General features: G+C 43.2%; 1 protein-coding gene across 1 annotated transcript in view; it reads left to right on the top strand.

The window, feature by feature from the left end:
• The window catches only part of LOC147707531 (dynein axonemal heavy chain 5-like), a 1425553-nt gene that overhangs the window by 1089415 nt on the left and 314377 nt on the right, over positions 1-21761 (top strand). Inside the window, exons 76-78 of the mRNA XM_086925656.1 lie at positions 1338-1597; positions 3310-3402; positions 12997-13109. Of these exons, the coding sequence (XP_086781782.1) occupies positions 1338-1597; positions 3310-3402; positions 12997-13109 (466 nt within the window). The remainder of the gene's footprint in view (positions 1-1337; positions 1598-3309; positions 3403-12996; positions 13110-21761) is intronic.

The following is a 21761-nucleotide window of genomic DNA, read 5'->3' on the forward strand; positions in this document are numbered from 1 at the left end:
TGCATGTGGAGGTGTTGTTCCCAGAAATCAGCCCTTCCCTTTTGTCTGTGCTGAGTTTTAGGCAGCTGTAATTCATCCAGTCGGCTATGCCTGTCATGAACCTGTGAAAGTGGGCCTTTGTGGTGGAGGGGTCTTTTGATAGTGAGAGAATGAAATGGGTGTCGTCTGCGTAAGTTATAATGTTAATTCTGTGTATTCTGCCGCTAATGACCAAGGGTTTCATGTAGATGTGGAACAGTGTAAGGCCGAGGGATGAGCCTTGAGGGATGCCGCAGATGATGTTCCATGGTTCTGAGGTGTAAGGTAGTAGGCATATTCTCTGGGTACTTCTGGTAAGGGAGAATGCAATTTATTTGAGGCCATCACCTTGAATTCCGATGTGATGAAGCCTTTTGATACGGGTGTGGTGGGATACGGTGTTGAATGCTTCTGAGAGTTCGAAGAGGATCAGGGCCACTGTTTCTCCATGGTCGAGGAGGGTTCTGATGTCGTCAGTGGCAGCGATCAGGGCAGTTTTGGAGCTGTGGTTGGTGCAGAATCTGGATTGGAGGGGTCCGGAAGATTGTTGATCTCTAGGTTCGTGAGATTATTGTTGATAACCTTTTTTCGAGAGCTTTGCCAGGAAAGGGGAGCATAGGGATGGGATAGAAGTTCTTGAGTTCGCCCGGGTCGGCAAAAGGGTTTTTGAGAAGTTTTGACTTCTCTGTGCTTTCATACGTCAGAGAATGTGACTCATGATACTCTCTCTGGGTTTCTAGAAATTTTTCAGATGTCCGTGAACTTAATATGTGTTTTTGGCATGTGCAGTGTGTTCATCTGTGTGTTTCCGATGCCTACAGACTCTCACTTCATGTCTTTTGACAAATGTTACATTTCTTTTGTCACTTTATCATTATTCTCTGTCTGCCTTCTCTTACTTACCTCATTGTCTCTTAATATTTTTACCTGGGCTTCCTCAATCATCTCATGCTGATTTTGACCTAAAATGCAAACAGTTCTTTGTAAACATTTTAATATTGCACGGATGGTTCACATGACTGATAAACCATCGCAGAGGAAAGCACTTATCATTTTGGATCACCTATCCAAACATTTTGGAGAAGATACCTTCTCATGTATTTAGATAGATTACCTCTCCCTGACTGGCTTCCGAAACTTCCATTTGTGTTTTTCCAAGAAACATCCAGTTTGTCCATTTTCCTTATTTCCGCTGCTATCATTTAAGGGGGGGTTTCATTCTTCACTTATAAATCAGAAAATGTATCTTACTTGATCAATCATAGACATTCATATTTCACTGACTAATCGGATGGGTGTTTGTCTTTCCTTGTCCACAGATGCCACCCCGCAGTCTGTCACACCAGCCAAAAAATTCACACATTCAGACAGCAGTCCCACCAGAGATTCAAATAAGGGAGGAATCACCATTGCTGGTGCCCGCTACAGCTCTGAAGATGCTGCTACACTAGTGACATTTGTTGTTGCTGTGATTGAGTACACCAGGCTTTGTGGACCTTTGAGGGACTGTCTGAAGAAGCTGGATGAGCTGGAAAAGGAGAAAGAGGAATGTAGCAAAGAAGAAGAGAAAGTGACAAATGTAGGTGCCTACAAAAAAGTGTTAAATCCTTCTTCTAGGCAGACAGATACTTCTTTTGACTGAATCCCAGACACAGAAAGCATCCTCCATACTTTATTAGTCTTTCTCCTTGGGGCTCATGACTTTAATACTCTGTAGCCAGCAGGGAAAGAAGTTTTTGAGTATGTGGTGAGCACAGCCACAATTGGCCACGTTTTATATGCATGATGAAGATCTCACCTACGTACACTTCAAAAATGTATGTCTGAGGGGTAAGGGCAGATGTTATAGAGGCAATACGAATACTGTTGTATCATGATGATGATGATGAGGATGCACGCAAGCTTTACCATAAACCCCTTTCATAGAAACTTGCAAAACAAACTAATGTGTATTATTTTACTGCCTAATTAAGATTTGTTAAAAATGTAATGCTGATATTCCTAAAAGGCTTTATTGTGCCACAGTTTCTTTTGGAAGTAACCAAAAAATTGAATTTAAAAAAAAGAAACTAGTAGTTATGAAAGTGTTGACAACTTTACTCAAAGACAACAAATTGAGCATTTTCCAAACTTATAATATAATATTCAATATAGTGGGGGACAAAACAGAGAAGCTCCCCGCCACCTTTCTTCTACCTCCTTTGTCCTTAATTAGAGTATCTTATGGGTAGTCTAGTTTTATGGGGAAGTGAATTTCAGGGCATGTGGACACACTTAACAGTAAAAAAAAAATCATATGTTTGTATTAAGTCAGCGTGAACCATTTTAGATTTAGCAGTATCAAAACAAAGTTAAACTATGTGCTATGTGTGTCTGGATATATCATGGGTGATAAGTTGCGCTTTACAAATCCTGATAGCATAACATTCTAGTGCCAACATTCTGAAAGTTGAATTTTCTAAGTTCTTAGGGCCTGATTTACATCGAGTGTTTGGCGTTACAACGCGGGTCAGTACAAAGCGTGCAGTTATATCACGGTCGTTACAACAACTACGATGTTACCCCGCTATGCCATTGCAACGCAAGTCTTTACATAGACTTGTGCTAGATGGCGTTGTAATTGCGTAGCGTGGTTACATCGCGGTCGTTGTAACGACCGCAATGTAACAGCATCGTGGTGTACTGACCGCAATGTTAGGGATGTTTCCCATTTAGATCGTGGTGGATGGGATACTCTATTACAGCAGTGACAGTTATCCCCTCCGCCTGAATATAAATCCCATTATATCCTTCGAGATTTATATTTCGGTGGATGGGATATCCGTCACCGTATGATAGAGTAACCTATCTGTCATAATCTAAATGAAGCCCAATGTCTAAAAGGAATAACAATGTGTTGTAGCTTACCAGACCTAGCCGAGTTGTCTTTTAAGTATTCCTTTATTAACTTCTTGTTGTAGGATAGTAATTATGTACAAATGTCCATTAGTCTGGTGTACCTTATTCTCCAGCCCCACCAGGAGCAGACTTCATGCTGCTCAGCCCATCTTCCAACTGTCACACCACATCCACCCAGGCACCGAATCCTTCCAAGCATCACCGTCACACCAACATTCCACTCTCAACACTCACACTGGCTGAGCGGCTAGGAGATAAGTAACCAGGGATAGATATGATAACATACGCAGGATATATCACTACGGCTAAAAATGTTTGCCATAAATATTATATATGATGGATTTTCTGTGATTGTTCATGGGTTTACAAACTTATGTTCGAGTGTGCTTCCAGGTGATTGAGAACATAGAAGAGGAGACACTGGTACCAACATTTCAAGAAGAAAGGATACTAAATGCTGAGGATTTGCCAACTCTGGAGGCAGAGGTAAGAAAATGCTCAGTGTTGGTTGTTTGTGCCACTGCTTTTACCACAATTACGTTCCTTGGTGTTCATTCCCAAAAAGCCTGAGGACCATCAAATAGATCTTAATGGATGAAGTTGTCTGTACATTTCTTGCCCCACAGACTTAGTGCATAATGCCTTCACACTTGTTAATTTGTATATAATTTTTCAGTTTGACCATAAATGAAATCATTCTCAACATTCTTTCTTTTGACTTCTTTCCAGCCCATCCCTAATTGTAATGAAAGAGGCATCTCAAAAGTGCTGTGAACAAAAGGACACTGGTTGTTCAAGTGTTTTCTGCATGAGTAGATATCTTGGAAGCATAAAAACATAATTGATGCAAATAATGATGTCTAGTCTCCACTAGAGTGCACTTTCACTTTGCTAATCTACACCTGTCCCATGCCCCACATATGTTATTCATAGACCCCAGCTTAACATTTTCTCCCACTCACCTGTTATACTGCCCTGCCGATCACAAACCTTTTTATGTCTCGCCTACAGATACGTTTTATGTAATGCTCCGAATTTGGAGTGCTGCCATTTTGGAATCGTAAACAAGTTAAACACTAAACAGCGACCACATCATGCTGTTTGTGCATGCATACATGATCAGGCATGTATTGTGTTGCAGTATTTATATCGCACTTACTAAACCTTTATGCGGTGCCTAAGCACTTGCCTAGACGAGTAGCACGTTACAATGTGCAAGGTGTGTGGCCGGAACAATTCTATCTTAGATTTGATCCTGTGTGGGAAGCCTTTTCATGTTGTGTGTGATGACCAAGGAAGGTGCAGTTATGTTATGGGATGCAGTGCATAGCAAGATGTTGGATGATGACATTTGAGAGACAAATGTGCAGCTCTATGGTTTTCAGTATGCTGGCAGCTTAGAACAGATCTGCAGGTCCCTTATTTGGTATTTCATATTATATAGTCTGCTTAGCCGGTTACTGAATAGCTGTGGTCCTGAGCTGGCAGGATTGGAGGGAGAGAGAAGTGGAGAGATCTGTTGAGATGGGCACTTTTATTACCATATCCATATATGAACATCTTTGTAAGATATAAAGAAGCGGTCGAATTGTATGGATATTTGGGACCTGCAGTCCTTAGAATTGTCCTGCAATGTGTGACAGATCTCTTCACTTATGGCTGTTTTGGCTGTACAGTGCCTGTGATGTACACCACTAAGTGTGAAGTTTTCTTAGTAACCCTCGAGCCCGAATAACTGAAATTACGTTTCATTGGATTTTTATTTATTCAGGAATTTATAGAGCGCATGAGTCACCCCATAAGAGTATCTCCGCGCTAGGACTCAATGACACTCCATCAGACAGATCAGAAGGGAAGAGTTTTCAGCTGTCTTCTGAATAACAGGATGTCCGGACACTGTCGCGGGTGTATAGGTAGACTGTTCCAAAGTCGGGTCCAAAATGGAACAAGCATTTCCAATGCAACGGTTTCGCCTTTGGAAAAGTTAGAGCTATTGGCATTGTAAATGACAACATTTTTATTTATGTGTTGCCTTTGAAAACATAAATAAATGGCATTGTCATTTACAAAGGCAATAGCCTAATCTCTCGCAAATGCGACACCTATTGCATTTGCACCCACACCCACACCCACAAAACCGGATTACAAGAAGGGAACAGAGGCACACACAAAACCGGGTCACAAGCAGGCAACAGAGGCACACACAAAACCGGGTCACAGGCAGGCAACAGAGGCACACACAAAACCGGGTCGCAAGCAGGCAACAGAGGCACACACAAAACCGGGTCGCAAGCAGGCAACAGAGGCACACACAAAACCGCATTACAAGCAGGCAACTGAGGCACACACAAAACTGGATCGCAAGCAGGCAACAGAGGTACACACAAAACCGGGTCGCAAGCAGGCTACAGAGGCACACAAAAAACTGGGTCGCAAGCAGGCAACATAGGCACACACAAAACCGGGTCGCAAGCAGGCAACAGAGGCACACACAAAACCGGACCGCAACCAGGCAACATAGGCACACACAAAACCGGACCGCAACCAGGCAACATAGGCACACACAAAACCAGACTGCAAGCAGGCAACAGAGGCACACACAAAACCGGACCGCAAGCAGGCAACAGAAACACACAAAATCAGGTCACAAGCAGGCAACAGAGGCACACACAAAACCGGGTCGCAAGCAGGCAACAGAGGCACACACAAAACCGGGTCGCAACCAGGCAACAGAGGCACACACAAAACCGAACCGCAAGCAGGCAACAGAGGCACACACAAAACCGGGTCGCAACCAGGCAACAGAGGCACACACAAAACCGGACCGCAACCAGGCAACATAGGCACACACAAAACCGGACCGCAACCAGGCAACATAGGCACACACAAAACCGGACCGCAAGCAGGCAACATAGGCACACACAAAACCGGACCGCAAGCAAGCAACAGAGGGACACACAAAACCAGACCGCACGCAGGCAACAGAGGCACACACAAAACCGGACCGCAAGCAGGCAACAGAGGGACACAGAAAACCGGACCGCAAGCAGACAACAGAGGCAAGGACCAACCTCCTTTAAGCTTAGGATGTCAAGATGAAATAGGAAGGTCTTATATACCTTCTGGTAGTGACGGGCACTTAAAAAATACTGGAAAAAAGTGGGGGGAAAGTATCTGACATTGTGGAATATACAATGTTCCCACTCCGAAAAATATTTTTATTTAAATATCCTAGACCAGACTGACATGGATACCATAAGTCAATATAAAAGAGCAATTCCCTTGAACAAGGTCATTTACATAAACATCATGAATAAGAAAAAAGCAATAACTATAACAGCTAAATTAGGAGTAAAAAACTGGCAGAATTTATTGTATACAGTAAAATTAAAAAAGCAGAGAACATAGTTGGCTGCTTGGCACAGATTAAAAGAGGTTGTAAAAAACAGTAAAATAACAATCCACATTCAATATTGACCAGCAATATTGCTGAAAACAGACAGAAACAACAGTAAGACATACAATTTGTGCAGTACAGGGTGTGTGTTCTGTTATTCTTTTAAAACACCGGTGTTATGCACATTGGGATATTATTATGTCAACAACGGTGTTTGAGCCGCGAATCACACTGTACTAGGTCGTCGACGCGTTTCGGTGGTTTGTTGAACTTCTATCCACCTTTATCAAGACAAAGAGTAAATTTCTGTCGTAGTGTACATAGGTTCCTCTGAAGTGTGAAGGACCGATGTACAGTGTTAATACGGTCGTGCTCTAGAGAGGCGTTGTTACTCAGACCGTAGATACTCGTAGAGAATTTTCGAGCTATGTCTTTGTTAGTGTCCCTTGTCCTTAATATGTTGGGAATTTATAGCAGAGCGGGTCACATATGGTTCCTTCCGCCCCTTTTGAATTGGCTTGTATTCTAGTTTTGTTGTTGAATCTACCTGTTGGGTAAGGTGGCAATGTAATGCCAAACTTTCAAAAAGAAAATGACCAGAGAAGCGTGCAGCCGGCAGTAGACGTAGAGGGAACTAATACTCACGTCACTGGGGCAAGACTTAGGCGCCTCTGGTGAGACACAGCGCGTTTGAAAATAAAGTGCTGTGCATCGAGAAAGTTTGGCATTACATTGCCACCTTACCCAACAGGTAGATCCAACAACAAAACTAGAATACAAGCCAATTCAAAAGGGGCAAAAGGAACCATATGCGACCCGCTCTGCTATAAATTCCCAACATATTAAGGACAAGGGGCACTAACAAAGACATAGCTCGAAAATTCTCTACGAGTACTAACGGTCTGAGTAACAACGCCTCTCTAGAGCACGACCGTATTAACACTGTACATCGGTCCTTCACACTTCAGAGGAACCTATGTACACTACGACAGTAATTTACACTTTGTCTTGATAAAGATGGATAGAAGTTCAACAAACTACCGATACGCGTCGACGCCCTAGTACAGTGTGATTCGTGGCTCAAACACCGTTGTTGACATAATAATATCCCAATGTGCATAACACCGGTGTTTTAAAAGAATAACAGAACACACACCCTGTGTTGCACAAATTGTATGTCTTACTGTTGTTTCTGTCTGTTTTCAGCAATATTTCTGGTAAATATTGAATGTGGATTGTTATTTTACTGTTTTTTACAACCTCTTTTAATCTGTGCCAAGCAGCCAACTATGTTCTCTGCTTTTTTAATTTTACTGTATACAATAAATTCTGCCAGTTTTTTACTCCTAATTTAGTTGTTATAGTTATTGCTTTTTTCTTATTCATGGTGTTTATGTAAATGACCTTGTTCAAGGGAATTGCTCCTTTATATTGGTTGGTGAACCCCATTTCCCTTGACTTCAGTTTAGGGGTACCTCTCCTATTTTTACCTATAGATACCATAAGGCCTTCGTGAGATTGGGGCTTATTATTGCTGAGAGATTATTGCAAAGACGCGCAGGACGACTGTAGGTTTCTGGAAAAACGCATTTATGAAACGAGGGGCTGTCACCATCTACACTATCGTGCATGTGTGAGGTGGAGGAGAGGTTAGAGACTGAAATAGCACCTCTATTGATTATAAATATTTAAGAACTGTGCTGTCAATCTCTGTTTGCTATGACCAGGCTCGTGCATGGTAACTTGATATTGCTGTATACGTGTATCAAATTTTAACCAAATTAACTTTGTATACCTTTACAACAACGTGGAGAAGTGTGGCTCAATGGTTAGAGGCGGCAAACCAGGAAGCTGAGATCGGCCCGGGGCCAGGGTTCGATTCCCAACGCGGCAGGGTCTTGGGTCAAAATGTCCGCGGGCTTGATAATTCTTGCCTCGGCGCCTACTCTAACCTTGGGTTCCACTCTGCAACTCTGGGCAATAGCTTGCTTAATCTTCACAACGGCCCCTTCAACGCCGGGGATGCCTGGTCTCACCTTGGGGGTGCCCAGAAGGGACCATCTCACAGGGAAAGCCAAGACGGGTTCCCCAGCTGTATACAGCGCCGGGACACCCGCGGTGTGGGCAGCTGTGCGCTTTACAAGTATACAACATTTAACATTTTAACACTAATAAAAACAGTTGTTAAAAAAAGAGCGTAGCTAACAGAGTGTGTAGAGATCTGTGTACGGAGCTGTTGCAGAAAGAATCTCCTCCCAGTATGGTGTCTGGCTCATTGTGTGATGCACATTGCTTTAAAGCCGACATGCCTAGGTGAGGTCGGCCAGTCTATAGGTTGAAGGGTTGGTTATGTGCGAGCGCAGGAATGCCCTTATTTGGCCAAATGGGGAGGGGCTTGTTGTTCTAAGAAACGTTGTACCTGGGCACTGACAGCCAGACACAAGCAGCTGTCGATGGGAGCGACGGGCGGGGGCAGAGAGACACGAGAAGTCAGTGGGGCTGGGGCAGTTAATGCGGTCACTGCAAGTGCAGCGGAGCAGGCAACGCGGCGCAGGGCTAGTGGGGCCCGCACTCACAGGGATGGGGCTCTGACCTGGTGGCGATTAATTAGCTCACCTACGGGAGTTACCCCACGGCCTAATGTATAGTCAAAGCTGAAATTCATGCTTTGCTACACAGGCTAGCTTTGAGAGTCTGTATATGTGAACAAAGCACGTATTAATTTCTTAAGCAAACATTTCATGTCTCATGTGAAGGTTTATGGGAATGCGTGAGTTGCCACAAATAATAATCTATGCATTTATAAACATTTAAGCATCAGCCCATTATGAAATAACCAGCGGCTCCTTGTTTGCCTGACAGTTAAAGATATTCCAGGGAAGCCACAGATTATCATTAAAGCTAGTAGCGTTTGTCTTTTAAACGTAACGCTCATCTCCGGGATGTCCTGTAAAATCAAAGGCAATTAATTGTGCTAGAGACGAGTAGAAATTCGGATGCGGAGCACTAAGACCTTGTCATGCTTTCATTCTGGGAGCCCTTTCCTGGTGTGCTGTATACAAACTATACTTCTGCATTAGAGCTTTGAAGTGCCTGCCGCATTTAGCGCACGAGCCCGACTTTAAAAAAAAAACTAAAATACATTTTGAACAGGTTAAAATCTTACTGATTTTACTTTTTTTTTATAAATCGCTTCTAGGTTTTCCACGTGTTATGGGGCGGGTAGAGAGACAGGCATAAGGAGAAAGGGAGTCTGATGGATGGGAGGAAAGCAAGGGAGAGACGCAGGAAACGAACAAGGGTCAGGGGGTGGGGGGACTTTAGCACAACGACGGTCAGGGGGGGACAAGAACACAACGAGCAACAGGGGTTTTCATCGGAACCAGAATTAGCCCCTAGTTGTGATCAGGGGTCAAAAGTAGTACTGGAGTCACCGACCTCTGATTACCCCACGGCGACTGCAGGTAAACCCTGTGTGAAAATATGCAAAAGCTGGAGCAGCAACGAGGGTCAGGGGGTGGGGGGGACACGAGCACAACGAGGGTCAAGGGGGTGGGGGGGACTCGAGCACAACGACGGTCAGGAGTGTGGGGGGAGATGAGCACAACGAGGGTAAGGGGGGTGGGGGGACTCGAGCACAATGACGGTCAGGGGGTGGGGGTGGGGGTGGGGGGGGGCACATGCACAACAAGCAACAGGCCACAACAGGGGTTTTCATCGGAAACAGAATTAGCCCCTAGTTGTGATCAGGGGTCAAAATTAGTACTGGAGTCACCGACCTCTGATTACCCCACGGCGATGTGCAGGGTCCAATAAATCGCTGACAGCGCGTCTGGCGTGGTCAGTGTATGTACCAGAGTACTGGTGTGTGCGTCTTTATTTGCTAGCAACCCAAAATTCCACGCCACCACACTCCTCTCACATAGTAAGATATTGTAAAGGTTGTCATGTCCGCTCGCAGTCTCACGCGTCACACTTTACTGATCAGTTTAACAAAAGACAAGTAATCCTGCTGAACGTCGGCGCGGTTTGAAAATAAAAATTGTAAATGTTGCAACAACATAAAAGAGGGATTGAGTCGGGATGTTATTTCTTAGCCCAGACAAAGTCGCTGCTGCAAATAAAAGTTCTCAGCCCAGTCCCATTTCAAAGAGGCCGGTTTTGAATGTGCTGTCTGATTCGTGCCCCTCCTGGCCAGCCTCTGCTTTATCAGGCCCCGGCCAGCTCTGCACTGCGCCAGGCTATTGTCGGCGCAGACTTTTCGGAGCAGGGCTGCACGTGGCCGGGCACCGGCTGACGCTGCCGGGGAGGCTTTGAATTACTTTGTGAGGAGGCTGCTGCCTGCAGTGGAGACGAGGGAATAATAGCCCAGCCAGAGAAAAGAACAGGCAGATGTGCAGCAGTGTGAGCACTGGCCGCGGCGAGAAATAATGAATGGAGAAAGCGCAGAGGGCGACGGGGAGGGAAGAGGACAGCAAGAGGGAGAGACGGCGAGAGATGGAAGTGGGGGCGGAAGAGAGAGTAAGAAAACAAGATCGAGAAGCAGCCATGGGCACCCTTCAGTGACTGCAGCACACATGGGCAGCTGGCAGCGCATTCCTCTGAGAGCCAGCAGGACCCGCAGACAGACAAAGGGAGGGCGCGTTTATGCGCACCGGCAACAGCCGAGGGAAAGGGGGCCAGTGAGGGCACAGAAAGAAAGAATACTTTTAGAAGGGCCGGTGACGGCGAAAAAAACAAGCATTACCGGCAGAGCTCACTCTCCTGCGGTATACAGAGCAGGGGCTGAAATCACTCTCCATCGGGCGCCATCTTCAAAGAAATGCCCAAAACAAACCTTTAAAATAAAAAAAAACACCGCCCACCGCCGCAATGATGATCGCAAAGGGGCGGAGAGCGAAAAAAATCGCCGGAATGCCCAACAATCTGCTCCGTGAATGACGAACAGATCTCTCTTCCAATGGCTAGCCTCCATTTATGGAGCTAGCCAATCGAAGAGAGAGGAGGGACAAAGCCAGTACTGTTGTAACATAAGATTTCGCCTGCGCGAACGCTGCTGCACAGCGGATCGCCAGGCGAAACCTAAAAAGGCTTATCTCCAGGAGAAATTAGAGAAGAGAGATGGTGCTATTAGTTTGCAGCAACTCTCGCACGGCGCCATGGTTGCGTAGTTAGTCTGGATGTCTTACATGGCCCGTTGTGACAAATGGGACCAGGGCCGTCGTGTACTGCAAACTTCGTTTTCTTGCTCGTAATCTGCAGGGCAAAAAGGGAGGCAGAAGCATTAGTTTTGCTGTCCCACGGTGCTGGTTGTGCTTGCTAGTGTGTCCTGGAGCTGCATTCGCTCGTCGTTCTGCTCACCTTGGTTTTTTCTCACTACCTGACAATTCCTGGGAATTGTCAGGAAGTGAGAAAAAACTTACGAGACTACGAGCATTTAATTGTTTCATGATGAAGTTCCTCATGTTTGATACTGCCATTGTATATCTGTGTGGTTTTCTCTGAGTTCCTGAATCATGTAAAGGTGATTTATCCTCCTGTTTATTCTATAACAGTATTTTTCTCAATCTCTGAAATATTGTGTTGTAACATTTTCTATGGCTTCCTCTATTGTGGAAGTCAAAGGACTGAGGGATGCAAATGCAAGGGAGGGTTTTGTTTTCCTTCAATGTCCTTCAAGGTCCTTCACAGAGTGGTCACATGTACAAGCACTGTACTTGACGTAAAATAAAGCTACCTCCTGCCACAGCATTCCTCAAATGAAGAAACATAACAGGGCCTATTCAGAAATACATTAGAGGGTTTGACCCCCAGGAACAGGAGATGCAAAGCTTTGTACCAGTTGTAGTTTAAACTGTAACGCTATTAAACACAATTAGAGAAAAAATGTTTGCAACATCTTTTCTTAAAATTATGTTTTTTATTGGGTGCAAGTTACCACATATGGATTTTTCAATGTAATTATAATAACAGTAAATGGATAGGAATAAAGTGCTTACATGTTAGTTTTGCCTATTCAGAGACTATATTTTGTCAAGCATTTAGGTGATAGGCTGCAAAGGGGCAGGATGAATAATACAATATAAAGACATACATGTAGGTACATTGACATCAAAAGGCATCATAATAAATCGGCAGGCTGGAAGCCTGTTATGAGAAAACAGAGGTAGACATTCCCCTTGTAGTGTCATCCGTGCTTTCTACCTTCATCAGGACAAACAATAGGGTTGTTCCCACAATGGCAGGAATAACATATAAGTAATCATATTGCTATGAAACAGATTCAATTTAACATCTCAGTAGCTACCAATAAGAATTCATAAATGTACATATATATGTTTAAATGGTGCTTTTTACGTTTGTACATATAAATTTCAAAGCTCCCTTTTCTTTTTTAAAGCAACCAATTAGCAGGCACAGTAAGATAATACCTGAATTATGTGCCTTTAATCGGGTATCAAGGATCTAAAACAATAAGGGTATTTAATTTGTATACCTTATGTGAGAAGCCGGTTGCTATGGTGTATTTTGAAATGCAAATATTTTGTTGGTGTGGGGTATTTTGGTGCTTGCATTGGTTGGACGAGCCAGTCGCTAAGGTGAAGTCCTAGTGATATTCTGTGAGGGAGTTAAACAAAGTTAAACTGGATTTGGAATGACTCAAGCTGTGGTTGTTATTGCAGGTGCAGCAGCTGCAGGCAGAGTATGATGTTGCTGTCGTTCGAAAGCACCACCTTCAAGAGGAGCTCTACTCCCACCAAGAGCGGCTTCAAGCAGCTCTGGATGTGTTGAAAAGGTTTGCTCCACGTACACTAGGCTGAAAAAGTGCCAACTCTCCATTTAAAAAACAAAGCACAATGTTTTAATATGCAAGATGACTTACTGATCTTGGGAGGGACCGGTGTGGGCTGCAGTTGATTGTGAAAATTAACAGGCTGTCACAAATGTTGGTTATGATTATAAAATAACAGGGAGAGAGGGGAGATGATATTCGGGCAGCATAATGACAACTAAAACGTGCTGCCAGTTTCAGGTGATCTTCACAAAGGGAAGAGATGCCATTCGCTACATACCAGCATTCATAATATAGGTCATGTAACAGTTGCAATCCTACCTGAGTACCTCGCGTGACATGGTGAGTGAAGGTTTAGGTATCCTGCGTTTAATCAACGTCAGGATTGAAAAGGTATTCTCTTTTTTCTTTTTCATTTATTGGTTCAAGTGTTCACCTAGGTGGGATATTTAAATTTGAGTCAGCCTCAGGAATACAACAGTTATTTACGAGCGATTTATCTGTGTAATGGAGGAGAGCAAGATGTCGAGCACCTAATGTTTGCCTGTCCAAATCCAAAGGTGGTAACGGCAAGGAAGCGGTATTTGCAAGCCATATACATTAAATGTAGGATTAACTTAGCAAAGGAACTGATCACTTTATGTAAATCCCCACCAAATGAATTTGTCTGTTATAACTTTTATACATTTTTTAAATCTTTTTTAACATTGTATTAGCACAAGAAAATTTACTGTTGTAAAAAAACAGAATTTTATGTTTAAATTATTTGTGGTCCTCAGTTGAGTACCAAAGCAAATAAAAATAAACTTGAAACCTATTTACGAGCGACTATTTAACTTAACCTAAACACAGTTTACTTATTTATCATTTAGCACCATCGTAGTGACCAGCGTACACCACAATGTGGTTTTTTCAGCAGTAACCAGATAGTGGAGAATATCAGATAAGAAGGTAGCAATAAGGAGGCAGATCTAAATAACCTTGGAAAAGGCTAGGTATTCCTCAATGTCTGATCAAAGACTGAGAACAGTGAGCAGCGAGGGTGGAGAAGCAGTGTCCAGAGATATGCCTCTTGTACTCCCACCGTCTGATCTCCAAACTGGGCCGTGTGGTCTCATGGCAAACCATGGCCGATCATAGACCTGTCGCTTGGTTCTTTTAGATCCCATGGTTTGAGCATAGAATGGGCGGCTACACTACCAAACCACACCATGGGCAGAGCTTTCAGTTACAAACTCTGTGTTATAGGGATCTATGATGTTACAACGCGTTATTTTACAACGCATGCTGTAACATCGCAACTTTTACAACGCAGGTTCCATTACATCGGATGCCATTACAACGCAGGATATTACATAGCAGATGCTATTACAACGCATACCATTACATCGTAAGTATAGGTAAGTATAACTTTTTTTAAAAAATGTAATTAAGTTAATTTAATAAATTTTATTTTACTAATATAATTAAAATAATTGTAAAAATGTAATTAATATAATTTATTTAAATAGGTTTAATTTAATTTTAAATAGGAATTAATGTAATTTAATTAAATTAAAATAATATTATTAATTTAATTTAATAAATTTTATAATAGTAATTATTTAAATTTAATTAATTTAATTTAATTAATATAATTGAATTAATCTTAAAATTGTAATTAATTTGATTTAATAAATTTAATTAATTATAATTTATTTAATTAATTTAATTTAATTAAAGTCGTACTTTAAAAAAAATAAACCCTAAAAATACCCCTGAACCCCAAAACCCAAACCCAGCCCTAAAACCTAAAAATACCCCTGTACCCCAAAACCTAAACCCAGCCCTAAAACCTAAAAACACCCCTGTACCCCAAAACCCAAACCCTGCCCTAAAACCTAAAAATACCCCTGTACCCCAAAACCTAAACCCAGCCCTAAAACCTAAAAACACCCCTGTACCCCAAAACCCAAACCCTGCCCTAAAACCTAAAAACACCCCTGTACCCCAAAACCCAAACCTTGCCCTAAAACCTAAAAACACCCCTGTACCCCAAAACCCAAACCCTGCCCTGAAACCTAAAAACACCCCTGTACCCCAAAACCCAAACCCTGCCCTGAAACCTAAAAACACCCCTGTACCCCAAAACTCAAACCCTGCCCTGAAACCTAAAAACACCCCTGTACCCCAAAACCCAAACCCTGCCCTAAAACCTAAAAACACCCCTGTACCCCAAAACCTGCCCTGAAACCTAAAAACACCCCTGTACCCCAAAACCCAAACCCTGCCCTGAAACCTAAAAACACCCCTGTACCCCAAAACCCAAACCCTGCCCTAAAACCTAAAAACACCCCTGTACCCCAAAACCCAACCCCTGCCCTAAAACCTAAAAATACCCCTATACCCCAAAACATATACCTCAGTACCCCAAAACATATACTCCTATGATGTTCTGGACAACTAACCAGCTTATCAACGTTTTCACACAGACCAAAAGCAAACCTCTGTCGACCCACCCTGGATGCCTCAACGTGCCAAACAGACATAAATGTTTAATTAGGCACAGGTTAAAAGGGGGGATCACTAGGACCCAGATCAAAGTAAGCGCACAGCCAGACTCTGCCGAACTCTATATTTAAAGGCTGGTAGATTCAGTCATCTCGTTCAGGCCAGAATTGGATGTATCAAACTTGAGTATGAGATACGCCTCCTTTTGGGATAGGCGAGCGTCTGGGTCACCATTGCCACCCTTGATAACTGCAAGGACCGTCCATCTCATGTCCTGACTAGAGTGTTTCTGTTGCACAAAATGCGAAACCATGGGGGCCGTCAGGATTTTGTTGTTGATTCTTGACCGATGTTGTATAATTCTCTGACGGACCTCCTGTGTGGTTTTACCAATATATAACAGATTGCATGGACACAGTATCGCATACACTGTATATTTGGTTTTGCAATTTGTATGTTCGTTGTGGCGCCAAAATTTATTTCCATCCGTAAAGAGTGAGCCTTCCATCGTGAGGTCACAAACCGAGCAAGTCCCACATTTACGATGTCCTGTAACTGGGCTTGCTCCAAAGATGGTACTTTGAGAGACCTTCTTTGGGGGTGGTCTGGTGGATGTGATCATTTGGCCAATGCTCCTGTTCTTCTTGAGTGCAAATAGGGGGACGCCTATGTCAGGAAACCCAAACCCTGCCCTAAAACCTAAAAATACCCCTGTACCCCAAAACCCAAACCTTGCCCTAAAACCTAAAAACACCCCTGTACCCCAAAACCCAAACCCTGCCCTGAAACCTAAAAACATCTCTGTACCCCAAAACCCAAACCCTGCCCTGAAACCTAAAAATAACCCTGTACCCCAAAACTCAAACCCTGCCCTGAAACCTAAAAACACCCCTGTACCCCAAAACCCAAACCCTGCCCTAAAACCTAAAAACACCCCTGTACCCCAAAACCTGCCCTGAAACCTAAAAACACCCCTGTACCCCAAAACCCAAACCCTGCCCTGAAACCTAAAAACACCCCTGTACCCCAAAACCCAAACCCTGCCCTAAAACCTAAAAACACCCCTGTACCCCAAAACCCAACCCCTGCCCTAAAACCTAAAAATACCCCTATACCCCAAAACATATACCTCAGTACCCCAAAACATATACTCCTATACTCATACTTATTTTAAAAATTACTTAAATTAATATATTTAATTTATAATATTAAAAAACATAAATAAATATATTTATTTATAATTAATATTAATTAAATTAATTAAATAATATTAAATAAAATAAAAAAAATGATATACTTACCAATACTTACGATGTAATGGTATGCGTTGTAATAGCATCTGCTATGTAATATCCTGCGTTGTAATAGCATCCGATGTAATGGAACCAGCGTTGTAAAAGCTGCGTTGTAACAGCATTACGACGTAAAAGTTGCGTTGTAACAGTAAGTTACCGTGTTATAGTGTCCATTGCTACCCTTGTGAGGTCGTTTTTCTTCTGTTTCTCCTGCTGAGATGAAGTAGGAGGTGTGCTGAATAGAAAGATGACCTTGGCCCAGGTTTACTGGCACAGAGCACATGCGTTTGCAGTTGAGTGGTGCTTTATCAAATAAAGTGCTACACTAGTCAACGGCTACACTAGTCAACGTTTGCGCCCAGAAGGAATTATTGCTTCTCAAGTTGACACAAGCACACTGCAAAATGCCAATATCCGCAAATGGGCGAAAATAGTGAAACACCCTCACAATTCTTTACAATGCCTGATATAATAAAGTAACAACACGGCCTGGCTTTGCAAATCAGTTGTAACGAATGGGCAAGTGGAATATTGTGGCTACACATAGACTTTCTAGTGGAGGATGTACCTCGAATACAAATTTCACACAAAATGTAACTCACTGGAATATTTGTCAAAGTGGCATTTTTGGGTGAAGCTCAGCCAATGACAACAATGACATGTGTGTAGAACAGTGAAGGTTTTGGATCCTACGTCTGCCCAGCCCGGATCTCAGCAGTGGGGAAAACAGAACAGGGTGGCTGGACAGGATAATTATCAACAACACCTTTCAGCCACGTAGTCAAAGAAATCCCACGCGACCTCTGGGAAAGAATCCCAAATCAAATTTATTTTCTACTGAGACTCAAATTTTTAAGGAATCTAAGACATGAGCGCAAACAAAACAACTGTTATGACAGTGGATAAATGATGGCAATATCTACAGATTTACAAAATTTACAAATATACAATACATACAATAGTGAATGAGGTCACATTAGTGAACAAGACACACAAAAAACAATACAAAATTCAGTGAACAATATTAATTGCAATTATATACAGTGCAAAACTTTGAAGTGTAAAGCAAATATGAACCAGTCCTACAGACTGTGAAACCATGGGACAGGCAGGGAGGTGGAATGGAATGCCTGCCTGTCAACCAAGCCTGTGGTTAATTTTTTGAAGCGGGTTGCACAACTAGGGTCCAACGGAATCGGTGTAATTATGTCCTAGTGGCACCCTTGGAGGTTTACCACAGGGTGGAGGTGTCGACGCGTTTCGAACCGGGGTTGTTCCAGGTTCTCTTCAGGACAGGGACTGGGGATAATGATTCTGTAACAAATATACAAGGTGGGTGTCAGATGTGAGTTTAAGGACAATATACAAGACTCTGACTCCAAAGGACGAAGGAGGGGGGTTGATTACCTGCTCAATGGCGTAAGAATGGCCGTAGTACCGGTAACACTCGACCGGGCAGGATTTCTGAAAAAACAAATGGAAAGCTTAGCGCGGTGGCAAGCCAGGGAGGCTGAAAGAGGTGCCATGTGGTGTGGGGCCATGGTAGAAACTTATAACTAATCCTACCTGTGCTTCAACCAGCTATTGAGCTGGAAATAGGGGTGCCCACGAAGCGGTGCACAAACGGTGCTCACATGTTCCAACGTCTGAGGGTGGGAACTGCAGGACCACAGAAAACACACGGTGCCCAGAGTTACTATCACTAGCCCATATGTTGTGGAAAGTCACCATCGACCCACACGGAGAGTTTCCTACCTGAAATCCCAGCCAAAGGAAAAATATCTGTGGTTTCTTGTCAGGTCCGTGTCAGCAAGGGGTTAATGGTTCGCGCTGACCTGGAATGAGGGAAGCGCGAGCTTCAATTAGTTATTGTCACCAGCGGGGCATACCGTCACCGGGGGGGGGGGGGGGGGAAGCGCGAGGCGCGTCCAAAGGGCGCAGGGCACTTACTTTCAATTCGGAATCAATCCGGCGTTTTCGAGCAGCAACTCAGACTCGAAGTGAAGCGCCGCGCTAGGGCGCATAGCTAATGAGCTCACCTGATCGAGGTGTTGGGAGGTGTGGCTACGGGGGATCGTCCAAGGGAATGCTGGACTTTGTAGTTATTAAGTATCGGTCGCGGGGACTCTCAATGCGAGTGGGGGCATACGTGTGGACAATGCAGCAGTGAATGCGAGAGCATTCCGCAATAGTTTTTAAAAAAAACCAACAAACACACGGAGTTCCTAAATTGATAATACACAAGCTCGAAATAGAATTAAAACGAGCAACACAATGACAGAGGCATTGATTAAAAGTTCAAACACAAACATGGAAATGTTGGCATTCACAACACAAACATGCTCTGAGCCAAAATCGTGATATTGTCATGTACGCATTAGAAACTTTTTTATACAACAACATCAAAAACCTAAGCGGTGTTGGAACTCAATGTATTATTCAACAACAATTTCAACCGAGACACAGGTTCAAACTTCATTGGAAGACCGGGAATCTGATTCTCATGAAGGATGCTCTATACATCAGCCCAGAAATTATCAGGAGTACATTATGTAGCCTAGTGAAAAGAAAGTTCTTTTACCACATGAACCAATGTAATGTCATGAGCCCCATGAATGATGTTCTGGACAACTAACCAGCTTATCAACGTTTTCACACAGACCAAAAGCAAACCTCTGTCGACCCACCCTGGATGCCTCAACGCGCCAAACAGACATAAATGTTTAATTAGGCACAGGTTAAAAGGGGGGATCACTAGGACCCAGATCAAAGTAAGCGCACAGCCAGACTCTGCCGAACTCTATATTTAAAGGCTGGTAGATTCAGTCATCTCGTTCAGGCCAGAATTGGATGTATCAAACTTGAGTATGAGATACGCCTCCTTTTGGGATAGGCGAGCGTCTGGGTCACCATTGCCACCCTTGATAACTGCAAGGACCGTCCATCTCATGTCCTGACTAGAGTGTTTCTGTTGCACAAAATGCGAAACCATGGGGGCCGTCAGGATTTTGTTGTTGATTCTTGACCGATGTTGTATAATTCTCTGACGGACCTCCTGTGTGGTTTTACCAATATATAACAGATTGCATGGACACAGTATCGCATACACTGTATATTTGGTTTTGCAATTTGTATGTTCGTTGTGGCGCCAAAATTTATTTCCATCCGTAAAGAGTGAGCCTTCCATCGTGAGGTCACAAACCGAGCAAGTCCCACATTTACGATGTCCTGTAACTGGGCTTGCTCCAAAGATGGTACTTTGAGAGACCTTCTTTGGGGGTGGTCTGGTGGATGTGATCATTTGGCCAATGCTCCTGTTCTTCTTGAGTGCAAATAGGGGGACGCCTATGTCAGGAAACCCAAACCCTGCCCTAAAACCTAAAAATACCCCTGTACCCCAAAACCCAAACCTTGCCCTAAAACCTAAAAACACCCCTGTACCCCAAAACCCAAACCCTGCCCTGAAACCTAAAAACATCTCTGTACCCCAAAACCCAAACCCTGCCCTGAAACCTAAAAATAACCCTGTACCCCAAAACTCAAACCCTGCCCTGAAACCTAAAAACACCCCTGTACCCCAAAACCCAAACCCTGCCCTAAAACCTAAAAACACCCCTGTACCCCAAAACCTGCCCTGAAACCTAAAAACACCCCTGTACCCCAAAACCCAAACCCTGCCCTGAAACCTAAAAACACCCCTGTACCCCAAAACCCAAACCCTGCCCTAAAACCTAAAAACACCCCTGTACCCCAAAACCCAACCCCTGCCCTAAAACCTAAAAATACCCCTATACCCCAAAACATATACCTCAGTACCCCAAAACATATACTCCTATACTCATACTTATTTTAAAAATTACTTAAATTAATATATTTAATTTATAATATTAAAAAACATAAATAAATATATTTATTTATAATTAATATTAATTAAATTAATTAAATAATATTAAATAAAATAAAAAAAATGATATACTTACCAATACTTACGATGTAATGGTATGCGTTGTAATAGCATCTGCTATGTAATATCCTGCGTTGTAATAGCATCCGATGTAATGGAACCAGCGTTGTAAAAGCTGCGTTGTAACAGCATTACGACGTAAAAGTTGCATTGTAACAGTAAGTTACCGTGTTATAGTGTCCATTGCTACCCTTGTGAGGTCGTTTTTCTTCTGTTTCTCCTGCTGAGATGAAGTAGGAGGTGTGCTGAATAGAAAGATGACCTTGGCCCAGGTTTACTGGCACAGAGCACATGCGTTTGCAGTTGAGTGGTGCTTTATCAAATAAAGTGCTACACTAGTCAACGGCTACACTAGTCAACGTTTGCGCCCAGAAGGAATTATTGCTTCTCAAGTTGACACAAGCACACTGCAAAATGCCAATATCCGCAAATGGGCGAAAATAGTGAAACACCCTCACAATTCTTTACAATGCCTGATATAATAAAGTAACAACACGGCCTGGCTTTGCAAATCAGTTGTAACGAATGGGCAAGTGGAATATTGTGGCTACACATAGACTTTCTAGTGGAGGATGTACCTCGAATACAAATTTCACACAAAATGTAACTCACTGGAATATTTGTCAAAGTGGCATTTTTGGGTGAAGCTCAGCCAATGACAACAATGACATGTGTGTAGAACAGTGAAGGTTTTGGATCCTACGTCTGCCCAGCCCGGATCTCAGCAGTGGGGAAAACAGAACAGGGTGGCTGGACAGGATAATTATCAACAACACCTTTCAGCCACGTAGTCAAAGAAATCCCACGCGACCTCTGGGAAAGAATCCCAAATCAAATTTATTTTCTACTGAGACTCAAATTTTTAAGGAATCTAAGACATGAGCGCAAACAAAACAACTGTTATGA

The sequence above is a fragment of the Lissotriton vulgaris genome, chromosome 6, assembly GCF_964263255.1.
Source record: "Lissotriton vulgaris chromosome 6, aLisVul1.2, whole genome shotgun sequence".
Classification (NCBI taxonomy): Eukaryota; Metazoa; Chordata; class Amphibia; order Caudata; family Salamandridae; genus Lissotriton; species Lissotriton vulgaris.